The 12,714-nt window shown below is 41.2% G+C and overlaps 1 protein-coding gene across 4 annotated transcripts in view; it reads right to left on the bottom strand.

The window, feature by feature from the left end:
• LOC133614326 (MAP/microtubule affinity-regulating kinase 4-like) overlaps positions 1–12,714 on the bottom strand; it is a 127,732-nt gene that overhangs the window by 5,708 nt on the left and 109,310 nt on the right. For 2 of the 4 annotated variants that reach the window (XM_061972186.1, XM_061972185.1), the window contains one exon: positions 1,998–2,034. In XM_061972186.1, the coding sequence (XP_061828170.1) occupies positions 1,998–2,034 (37 nt within the window). Of the gene's footprint in view, positions 1–1,422; positions 1,790–1,997; positions 2,043–12,714 lie in introns of those variants that run through there. The other 2 variants (XM_061972183.2, XM_061972182.1) reach the window with 2 other exon arrangements.

The raw sequence follows: 12,714 nt of genomic DNA on the forward strand, positions 1-12,714 counted from the left end.
TTGTTGTTACGCGATTTCGTGAATAAAACTTAAAAAAAAAAAAAATTAATTAATTAATGAAAAACCGTATTTTTTATCACTGCAACCGTAACCCGGAATAGGTTGATGAAAACCGTACTAATTACGGGAAAACCGGAGTAGTTGGCAGGTATGTATTTTGTAGACATACCCTCATCCGCTCTCTTTTCCTGAAAGCTGATCTGTCCAGTCCAGTTGGAAATGCATCTGCTTTGAGTGTCGCAGGATATCCACACATTCTTGCCATCTCTGTCGTAGCATAGCTTTCGTGGGTAAAGTGTGCGGAACAAACCGTCCAATTTCTTGCCACTTTGGCATCTTTGGGCCACTGGTGCAACTTGAATCCGTCCCTGTTGGTGTTGTTACACCCTCCGACAACACACCGACGAGGCGTGATGTCTCCGAAGGTACGGAAAACAGTAGAAAAAAACGGAAAATAACAGAGCTGATTTGACTCGGTGTTTGAGAAAATGGCGGATTGCTTCCCAATGAGCGAATATTAGAAAGGCGTTTAATTCGCCAAAATTCACCCATTTAGAGTTCGGAAATCGGTTAAAAAAATATATGCCGTATTTTCCGCACTATTAGCCGCACCTAAAAACCACAAATTTTCTCAAAAGCTGACAGTGCGCCTTATAACCCGGTGCGCTTTATATATGGATTAATATTAAGATTCATTTTCATAAAGTTTCGGTCTCGTAACTTCGGTAAACAGCCGCCATCTTTTTTCCCGGTAGAACAGGAAGCGCTTCTTCTTCTACGCAAGCAACCGCCAAGGTAAGCACCGCCCCCATAGAACAGGAAGCGCTTCTTCTTCTACTGTAAGCAACCACCCGCCCGCGTAGAAGAAGAAAAAGCGCGCGGATATTACCGTACTTCATTTCCTTTGTGTGTTTACATCTGTAAAGACCACAAAATGGCTCCTACTAAACGACAGGGATCCGGTTCATGAAAAGACGCAATCTCTCCATCCGCACACGGACTACTATTTCACAGCAACTGATATTCCTGTGAACCGCACTGTGGATACAACGGGAGCACGTACGGTGAATATTCGCACCACAGGGAATGAGAAGTCATCCTTCACTGTGGTTCTAGCTTGCCATGCTAATGGCCAGAAACTTCCACCCATGGTGATATTCAAAAGGAAGACCTTGCCAAAAGAGACCTTTCCAGCCGGCGTCATCATAAAAGCTAACTCGAAGGGATGGATGAAGAAAAGATGAGCGAGTGGTTAAGGTAAGTTTAAGTTTACGCGAAGAGGCCGGGTGGCTTTTTTCACGCAGTTTCGTCCATGTTGATATACGACTCCATGCGCGCCCACATCACGCTGGTTTTAATATATTATTAAAGTTTGACTGACCTATCTGACTGTTTTTTTGACATTCCTTTAGCGCAGTTAGATGCGGCTTACAACACGGGGCGGCTTATAGGTGGACAAAGTTTTGAAATATGCCGTTCATTGAAGGCGCGGCTTATAACCCAGGGCGCCTTATGGTGCGGAAAATACGGTGGTCTTTTTTTCTGCAACATCAAGGTATATATTGACGCTTACATAGGTCTGGTGATAATGTTCCCCTTTAAGAATGTTTTATTTGATTTTTTCCACTGAAGAAGGGTTGGGTGAATGCGCATATGGAACTGGTGGGGCTCGGCACCTCCAACAAGGTTAAGAAGCACTGATATAGATGAATACAATTTAAGGGGTCATCTAGCACCAGCAGCCACGACACACTTAGTTAACGTTACCTGCTGCTGTTACCCTGAGACTCTGAGAGGAAACACACACACACAAAAAACATAAACATCCTGCTTCATGTCACACCTCTCTTAGACACTTTACATTTGAATTTGTAGAGCCATGCGATTAGGTTCAAGAGCGACTTAAACATTAAAAAAAAACCTCATTTCTAGCCACCTTTTGGAGCATTTGTGTCAAAGCTTGGTCTTATGTAGGGGAAAACAACATGTGCACTCACCTTGTGACCGGAGATCTGCTGATTCTCTCAGGTTCGTCTGTGACCCTCAAGAAGAAGAAAGAAAAAGGTGTCCGTTAGAAAACAAACCAGTATCAACACCTTGCACACGTTCTACTCCTCCAGTCACAACACACAACACGGCGGCTCGTCGCTCACAGGCCATGGACGTAAACACCACAAGGAAATGAAGACGAGCCCACAGATGTAACAATGAGGACGTTTAGGTGCACTTCCCTGTCATTGCCTCTAGGGCAGGGGTCGTCAACCTTTTTGACCAGTTTCACAAATTATAGTAAACTATGGGAGCCGCAAATTTTTTTTTTAAATTTTACATGAAGTAACACTGTATACAAAGATTTTATTTTGCTTTGTGCTATGTATTAACCAGGGGTCATACACGGGTTATAACTGAATGACACTTGTCAGCGTCATGCGTGCCGTGATGCAGGGCCGGCCCGTGGCATAGGCCGTATAGGCAAATGCTAAGGGCGCCGTCCATCAGGGGGCGCCACGCCAGTGCCACAAATGTTGGAAGAAAAAAAAAAAAGAAAAAAAAAAGTTGGTACTATTATTTCTAAATACAAAAAATAATCCCACGTTAATTAAAATGCAAAGTAAAGCCTATTTAATAGAATTATTATTTGTTACAACATTACGCCCCCCCCCCCCCCCCCCCCCGCCCCCTCCCTTCCCGTATCATGACTCTTTTTGGACGTCACCACATCCAAAAATCAACACAAGATGTCAAAACGGCCAAAACTGTCAGGTGCCCAGGGAAGAAAAAAGAGAAAAGAAGAGGAGGAGAAACGAGAAAAGACAGAGTTAGCAGGTAGGTAACGTTAGCCTACATGAAATTATTTGTCTGTTACAGAATGTGATAGTAACCTGGCTTTTTAGCATTAAGCTAATGTTACATGATTCGGCAATTGCTAATCAATAAATAGCTAGTTCTGTTTTAACGTCGGGTTAATATTGTGGAGGGGGCTAAATTGTTATGGAAAATAATAATGTAACGTTAGGTAATTACAGTACTCCCACCTTACATTCCTCAGGGACATTTGTATTAGATCTTTTAAGCAGGTGTTTTTTGTTTACATTGTTATTGCCTTCTGGTTAGCTAATGTTTGCCCTGCAGGTAATAGTCACTTTTCCACCTATTAGGTATAGTTGTAAGCCTAGTTGTTAAAGTGCACATCATTAATGTTAATTAAGAAATATGTATGTAAAAAATATTGCATTTCATATATTCATTTTTTATTTTTTGCATTCATTTATTTATTCATATTTTTTTTTATCTTGTTAACTATTCTGATTGTTAATTTGCTTTCTTTAAGTAAAAAAAAAGGTCAAAGACAAAGCTACCGGTATTTGTTTTTTTGTGAGTATATACACTTCACTGCCGATGTGGGGGGGCGCCATCTAAAATCTTGCCTAGGGCGCCAGATTGGTTAGGGCCGGGCCTGCCGTGATGGTACAGCATATAGCACCCACCATTAAAACAGCGTGCCTGATCAACTTCACGTTGAATGTGGCTTTTGCTTGCTCACGTAGTTGACAGCAACGCATACTTGGTCAACAACCACACAGGTTACACTGACGGTGGCGGTATAAACATTTTTTTAACACTCGTACTAATAATGTGCCACACTGTGAACCCACACCAAACAAGAATGACAAACACATTTCGGGAGAACATCTGCACCTTAACACAACATAAACACAACAGGACAAATACCCAGAATCCCATGCAGCCCTAACTCTTCCGGAAGAGTCAGGGCTGCATGGGATTCTGGGTGTTTGTTCTGTTGTGTTTACATTGTGTTAAGGTGCAGATGTTCTCCCGAAATGTGTTTGTCATTAGGGCCCGCATGGCCCATTCCAATGGGACATAAGGACCTATTGAATTTGTAAGGTTTTATTATTAGGGACCGCAATGTCCCTTTGGGACAGAGGACCCTATTGTATTTCGTGCGTTTTATTATTATTATTATTCCGCCGCCTCTTTGAGCTCTAATTTGACCCCCTTAACATGCTTCAAAACTCACCATATTTGACACACACATCAGGACTGGCGAAAATTGCCATCTAATAAAAAACCAAACCCCAAAACTCAAAATTGCGCTCTAGCGCCCCCTAGGAAAAAACACAGACAAAACAGCTTATAACTTCCGGTAGGAATGTCGTAGAGACATGAAACAAAAACCTCTATGTAGGTCTGACTTAGACCTAGATTTCATACATTGACATCCTTCAGCAAAAATCAACTGGAAGTTGGCAATTCCCCCTTCAAAACAACATTTTAATAAAAACAGTCACTTTTGCCTCCTTGAGCTGTTAATTTGACCCTCTCAACATGCTTCAAAACTCACCAAACTGGACACACACATCAGGGCTGGCAAAAACTGCGATCTAATAAAAAACCCAACTCCAAAACTCAAAATTGCCCTCTAGCGCGCCCTAGGAAGAAAACACAGACACAACTGCTCCTAGGAGGAAAACTCAGACAAAACTGCCTGTAACTTCCAGTAGGAATGTCTTAGAGACATGAAACAAAAACCTCTATATACATTTCATATATTGACAACCCCCAGCAAAAATCAACAGGAAGTTTGCAATTCCCCCTTCAAAACAAAAGTTGTGTAAAAACAGTCACCTTTTTTCAAACATTATCTCCTCTGAGCGCGTTTGTCGTGTCGGCTTCAAATTAGCACAGGAGAGAGATTGAACCCTTCTGATTAAAAGTTGATGAAAGAGTTTTAATTACTGCTCCGGTTTGGATTTTACGAGCCCTCAAAGTCGGTCCCGTCCATCGCTGCTTGCAGCTTTAATTATTCTTTCTTTCTTCTTCCGCCGCCTCTTTGAGCACTAATTTGACCCACTTAACATGCTTCAAAACTCACCATATTTGACCCACACATCAGGACCTGCGAAAATTGCCTTTTAATAAAAAAAAACGAACCCCAAAACTCAAAATTGCGCTCTAGCGCCCCCTAGGAAGAAGAAAAAACTACGCTGCCTGTAACTCCCCACTAGGAAGGTCGGAGAGACATGAAACAAAAACCTTTATGTAGGTCTGACTTAGGTCTACATTTCATAATTGTATATCCTCGGGCTAAAAAAAAAAAACGAACCCCAAAACTCAAAATTGCGCTCTAGCGCCCCCTAGGAAGAAGAAAAAACTACGCTGCCTGTAACTCCCCACTAGGAAGGTCGAAAGACATGAAACAAAAACCTTTATGTATGTCTGACTTAGATCTACATTTCATAATTGTATATCCTCGGGCTAAAATCAACAGTTGGCAATTCCCCCTTCAAGACAAAAAAGTACTAAAAACAGTCACTTTTGCCTCTTTGAGCTGTACTTTCACCCCCTTAACATGCTTCAAAACTCACCAAACTGAACACACACATCAGGACTGGCAAAAAGTGTGATCTAATAAAAAAACCTAACCCCAAATCTCAAAATTGTGCTCTAGCGCAATTTTTTAATAAAACGCACAAAAAACTGCTCCTCGGATGAAAAAACTGACAAACCTGCCTGTAACTCCCACTGGGAAGGTCGGAGAGAGATGAAACAAAAACCTCTATGTAGGTCTCACTTAGACCTACATTTCATAAATTGACAACCCCCAGCAAAAAATCAACAGGAAGTTTGCTATTCCCCCTTCAAAACAACATTTTTGTAAAAACCGGTCACCTTTCTTCAAAATCTATCTCCTCTGAGCGCGTTTGTCGTTTCGGCTTCAAACTAACACAGGAGAGAGATTAAACCCTTGTGATTAAAAGTATAGATGGGATTTTTAATAACTGCTCCGGTTTTGATTTTATGACCCTTCAAAGACCCGCTGCGCTGCTGTTTTTTTAAGATGGCTGCTTAAAAGCAGGAAGCCCCAACGTGCCCACACAATGCAGACAAGGTAGGTACACTAGACAAAAGTCTTGGGACACTTCAGACTAAAAGTAGACAAAAGTATTGGGACACTTAGGACTAGCACCTGCCAAATACGCGGGCCCGACCAATGCTGCTTACAGCTTTAATTCTTGTTTGGTTTTGGTTCAAAGTGTGGCGCATTATTAGTAAGAGTGTTAAAGTTGTTTTATATGGTCACCGTCAGTGTAACCTGTGTGGCTGTTGACCAAGTATGCCTTGCTGTCACGTACCTGTGCAAGCAGAAAATGTATAATGTAGAACAAGTGTTGGGCTAACACGCTGTTAATATAAATTGTAGAAGGCGCCAAATGTTGTACCATCATGGTACGCCCTTATTATATCTGTAAGGGTGAAAATCGGTGAATATTAATCCCGGGGGAGTATTCTGCGAGAGAAACTGAAATGCGGAAGTCTCATGGGAAAATCGGGGGGGTTCAGCAAGTAAGCTGCTGAGCCGCATCAGAGTGATCAAAGACTCCAGAGCCGCGGGTTGCCGACCCCTGGTCTAGGGGAAACTGTTGCATTTTCATCACACACACACACACACACACACACACACACACACACACACACACACACACACACACACACACACACACACACACACACACGCACACACACACACACACACACACACACACACACACACACAACCTGGCAACTTCATGTCCATTCCAGGAGCGAGCGAGCAGCTCATCTTAATTAACCCTCTGACGTGTATTGTTCGGTAACAACAGCAAAACGAGGCAGAGAGCGGCGAGGAAGAAGAGAAGTGCATGATGGGAGGACGGCAAAGAAGCAGCAGCTTAAAGCAACAAAAGCGGGGTAAGATCCTGGTTCAATAGCAGGATAAAGCCAGCTTAAGGTCCTCTAATCTTGGTGGAAAAACCGCGGCCATGCTTGGCCCAGTTGGTCAGTATGGAGGCACTTTAAAGCTGACACAACTTTTTATCCTTTAAATGTGTCACGATGGTATATTGTAGGGCTGGGCGATATGGCTGAAAACTGGAACACGATATAAGTGTTTTGTATTGGTCGATATCGATAATTAGGGCCCGCATGGCCCATTGCATAAGGACTCCCAAAGGGAGTCCTTATGCAATGGGACATAAGGACCTATTGAATTCCTAAGGTTTTATTAGGGCCCGCATGGCCCATTGCATAAGGACTCCCAAAGGGAGTCCTTATGCAATGGGACATAAGGACCTATTGAATTTGTAAGGTTTTATTATTTCTTTATTATTATTATACCGACCGCTTCTTTGAGCACTAATTTGACCCACTTAACATGCTTCAAAACTCACCATATTTGACCCACACATCAGGACCTGCGAAAATTGCCTTTTAATAAAAAAACCGAACCCCAAAACTCAAAATTGCGCTCTAGCGCCCCCTAGGAAAAAAAAAACTAGACTGCCTGTAACTCCCACTAGGAAGGTCGGAGAGACATGAAACAAAAACCTCTATGTAGGTCTGACTCAGATCTAGATTTCATAATAGTACATTCTCGGGCTAAAATCAACAGGAAGTTGGCAATTCCCCCTTCAAGACAAAAAAGTACTAAAAACAGTCACTTTTGCCACTTTGAGCTGTAATTTGACCCCCTTAACATGCTTCAAAACTCACCAAACTGAACGCACACATCAGGACTGGCTAAAATTGTGATCTAATGAAAAAACCTAACCCTAAGTCTAAAAATTGCGCTCTACCGCAATTTTTGAATAAAACGCAGAAAAAACTGCTCCTCGGAAGAAAAAAATGACATAACTGCCTGTAACTCCCACTGGGAAGGTCGGAGAGACATGAAACAAAAACCTCTATGTAGGTCTCATAAATTGACAACCTCCAGCAAAAATCAACAGGAAGTTTGCTATTCCCCCTTCAAAACAAATTTCTAGTAAAAACCGGTCACCTTCCTTCAAAAACGAACTCCTCTCAGCGCGTTTGTCGTTTCGCCTTCAAACTAACCCTTGTGATTACAACAACAGAAGCGCTTTTTTTTATAACTGCTCCGGTTTTGATTTTATGAGCCTTCAAAGAACCGCTGCGCTGATGATGCTGCGCCGCTGTTTTTGTAAGATGGCTGCTTACAAACAGGATGCACCAGCGTGCCCACACAATGCAGACAAGGTAGGTACACTAGACAAAAGTTTTGGGACACTTCAGACTAAAAGTAGACAAAAGTATTGGGACACTTAGGACTAGCACCTGCCAAATACGCGGGCCCAACCAACGCTGCTTGCAGCTTTAATTATTCTTTTTTTTTCTTCCGCCGCCTCTTTGAGCACTAATTTGACCCACTTAACATGCTTCAAAACTCACCATATTTGACCCACACATCAGGACCTGCGAAAATTGCCTTTTAATAAAAAAAAACGAACCCCAAAACTCAAAATTGCGCTCTAGTGCCCCCTAGAAAACAAAAAAACTAGACTGCCTGTAACTCCCACTGGGAAGGTTGGAGAGACATGAAACAAAAACCTCTATGTAGGTCTGACTCAGATCTAGATTTCATAATAGTACATTCTCGGGCTAAAATCAACAGGAAGTTGGCAATTCCCCCTTCAAGAAAAAAAAGTACTAAAAACAGTAACTTTTGCCTCTTTGAGCTGTATTTTGACCCCCTTAACATGCTTCAAAACTCACCAAACTGAACACACACATCAGGACTGGCTAAAATTGCGATCTAATGAAAAAAACCTAACCCCAAATCTAAAAATTGCGCTCTACCGCAATTTTTGAATAAAACGCAGAAAAAACTGCTCCTCGGAAGAAAAAAATGACATAACTGCCTGTAACTCCCACTGGGAAGGTCGGAGAGACATGAAACAAAAACCTCTATGTAGGTCTGACTCAGATCTAGATTTCATAATAGTACATTCTCGGGCTAAAATCAACAGGAAGTTGGCAATTCTCCCTTCAAGACAAAAAAGTACTAAAAACAGTCACTTTTGCCTCTTTGAGCTGTATTTTGACCAACTTAACATGCTTCAAAACTCACCAAACTGAACACACACATCAGGACTGGCTAAAATTGTGATCTAATGAAAAAACCTAACCCCAAATCTAAAAATTGCGCTCTACCGCAATTTTTGAATAAAACGCACAAAAACTTGCTCCTCGGAAAAAAACAATGACAAAACTGCCTGTAACTCCCACTGGGAAGGTCGGAGAGACATGAAACAAAAACCTCTATGTAGGTCTGACTTAGACCTACATTTCATAATAGTACATTGTCGGGCTAAAATCAACAGGAAGTTGGCAATTCCCCTTTCAAGACAAAAAAGTACTAAAAACAGTCACTTTTGCCACTTTGAGCTGTAATTTCACCCCCTTAACATACTTCAAAACTCACCAAACTGAACACACACATCAGGACTGGCAAAAATTGCAATCTAATAAAAAACCCTAACCCCAAATCTCAAAAATTGCGCGCAATTTTTGAATAAAACGCACAAAAACTTGCTCCTCGGAAGAAAAAAATGACAAAACTGCCTGTAACTCCCACTGGGAAGGTCGGAGAGACATGAAACAAAAACCTCTATGTAGGTCTGACTCAGATCTAGATTTCATAATAGTACATTCTCGGGCTAAAATCAACAGGAAGTTGGCAATTCCCCCTTCAAGACAAAAAAGTACTAAAAACAGTCACTTTTGCCTCTTTGAGCTGTATTTTGACCCCCTTAACATGCTTCAAAACTCACCAAACTGAACACACACATCAGGACTGGCTAAAATTGTGATCTAATGAAAAAACCTAACCCCAAATCTAAAAATTGCGCTCTACCGCAATTTGTGAATAAAACGCACAAAAACTTGCTCCTCGGAAAAAAAAAAAGACAAAACTGCCTGTAACTCCCACTGGGAAGGTCGGAGAGACATGAAACAAAAACCTCTATGTAGGTCTGACTCAGATCTAGATTTCATAATGGTACATTCTCGGGCTAAAATCAACAGGAAGTTGGCAATTCCCCCTTCAAGACAAAAAAGTACTAAAAACAGTAACTTTTGCCTCTTTGAGCTGTAATTTGACCCCCTTAACATGCTTCAAAACTCACCAAACTGAACACACACATCAGGACTGGCTAAAATTGTGATCTAATGAAAAAACCTAACCCCAAATCTAAAAATTGCGCTCTACCGCAATTTTTGAATAAAACACACAAAAACTTTCTCCTCGGAAGAAAAAACTGACAAAACTGCCTGTAACTCCCACTGGGAAGGTCGGAGAGACATGAAACAAAAACCTCTATGTAGGTCTCACTTAGACCTACATTTCACAAATTGACAACCCCCAGCAAAAATCAACAGGAAGTTTGCTATTCCCCCTTCAAAACAAATTTTTTGTAAAAACCGGTCACCTTCCTTCAAAAACTATCTCCTCTGAGCGCGTTTGTCGTTTCGCCTTCAAACTAACACAGGAGAGAGATTGAACCCTTGTGATTACAATGACAGAAGCGCTTTTTTTTCTAACTGCTCCGGTTTTGATTTTATGACCCTTCAAAGACCCGCTGCGCTGATGCTGCTGCGCTGCTGTTTTTTTTAAGATGGCTGCTTAAAAGCAGGAAGCACCAACGTGCCCACACAATGCAGACAAGGTAGGTACACTAGACAAAAGTCTTGGGACACTTCAGACTAAAAGTAGACAAAAGTATTGGGACACTTAGGACTAGCACCTGCCAAATATGCGGGCCCGACCAATGCTGCTTGCAGCTTTAATTATCAATATTTTTTATGACCTATTAAATATAAGGACCCGGAGAAAAATATTTAAATGTAAACATATTTATTTCAAATGTAACTTTCCTCTGATTATAAATCCCTCAGCTATCAAGGCAGACGTCAACACAAGCAGGGTAATCAAATCAAAGTAAACACAATTCTAAAATCACACTGAACACTTAATAACGTCTTAAAATTAAGGTGCAAAAATAAGGAATGTGTAAGAAATGCTTAATAAAGTGTGACAAAATAGTGCAAAGTGTGAAAATGTCAAATGAAAGAAACCTGAGAATGCCTGTTTTCTGTGCCAGGAAGTTACGGCAGTGCTCTAAAGGGTGAGCGCGGCTAAGGTGGTGTGGTATAACCGGTCTTGTTGGGGGGGCGAGCGCCTTACAGACCACATTGGTCTAACTACGGTCTCTTTTAAAAAATCCCAAAAAACTGCCAAACTGTCCAGGTGACTTTTCCCAATGTATCCACAATGTCTTCACTATTTGCAACACACATTTTTATGTTCTCTTCTCACCCCATTCAAAGTATCAACAAGGTGACGTAACCAAACTTGATAGTTGATACTGTTACCTGAGTGGCTGTTAGCGAGTGCCTTTGTTCATGCAACCAGCCAACTTCCGCTTCCTTTTGACAAAGAGCAATTATCGAACGTTTTATCAAACGCATTTTTCATTGATATCCATTACGTGTCTATTGCGACATGCACTGATATCGTTTTATCGCCAAGCCCTACATTGAATAATAAATGTAGGAATAGGTTAAGTTATATCAGCATGTACAAATGCCTCCCCTCTAATAAATGTCCTAGCCACACAAATGCAATCAATCATGTGTGAGACACTAATAAAGCTCATCACAGACCTGCTGACAGCAGGGTCAAAGACAAGGCCCTTATAAACCTCTTTAACCTTACACACGCACAAATGTACAATTAACACCTAATTCTTCATATTTACGCAATAATAAACACAAAACCAAGTCAAACTTAAGAGTTCACATGAATCCATGTTGCTGCGGTGCCTCGTTCAGCCTCCAGGGGGTGCTAGAGTTCACAAGCCAAGGCGGCAGACACACAAACAGCTGATCAGAGTTGTAGTCACACAAACATGCTGTTTTTTGTTTTGTTTACTTTAGGGCTGTCAAAATTAACGACTTAACTCATGTAATTAATCACAAAAATGTATTGCATTAATCATGTACACCATACTTGCCAACCTTGAGACCTCCGATTTCGGGAGGTGGGGGGTGGGGGCGGGGCGTGGTTGGGGGCGTGGTTAAGAGGGGAGGAGTATATTGACAGCTAGAATTCACCAAGTCAAGTATTTCATACATATTATATATATATATATATATATATATATATATATATATATATATATATATATATATATATATATATATACATACATACATACATACAGGTAAAAGCCAGTAAATTAGAATATTTTGAAAAACTTGATTTATTTCAGTAATTGCATTCAAAAGGTGTAACTTGTACATTATATTTATTCATTGCACACAGACTGATGCATTCAAATGTTTATTTCATTTAATTTTGATGATTTGAAGTGGCAACAAATGAAAATCCAAAATTCCGTGTGTCACAAAATTAGAATATTACTTAAGGCTAATACAAAAAAGGGATTTTTAGAAATGTTGGCCAACTGAAAAGTATGAAAATGAAAAATATGAGCATGTACAATACTCAATACTTGGTTGGAGCTCCTTTTGCTTCAATTACTGCGTTAATGCGGCGTGGCATGGAGTCGATGAGTTTCTGGCACTGCTCAGGTGTTATGAGAGCCCAGGTTGCTCTGATAGTGGCCTTCAACTCTTCTGCGTTTTTGGGTCTGGCATTCTGCATCTTCCTTTTCACAATACCCCACAGATTTTCTATGGGGCTAAGGTCAGGGGAGTTGGCGGGCCAATTTAGAACAGAAATACCATGGTCCGTAAACCAGGCACGGGTAGATTTTGCGCTGTGTGCAGGCGCCAAGTCCTGTTGGAACTTGAAATCTCCATCTCCATAGAGCAGGTCAGCAGCAGGAAGCA

The sequence above is a fragment of the Nerophis lumbriciformis genome, linkage group LG17, assembly GCF_033978685.3.
Source record: "Nerophis lumbriciformis linkage group LG17, RoL_Nlum_v2.1, whole genome shotgun sequence".
Lineage (NCBI taxonomy): Eukaryota > Metazoa > Chordata > Actinopteri > Syngnathiformes > Syngnathidae > Nerophis > Nerophis lumbriciformis.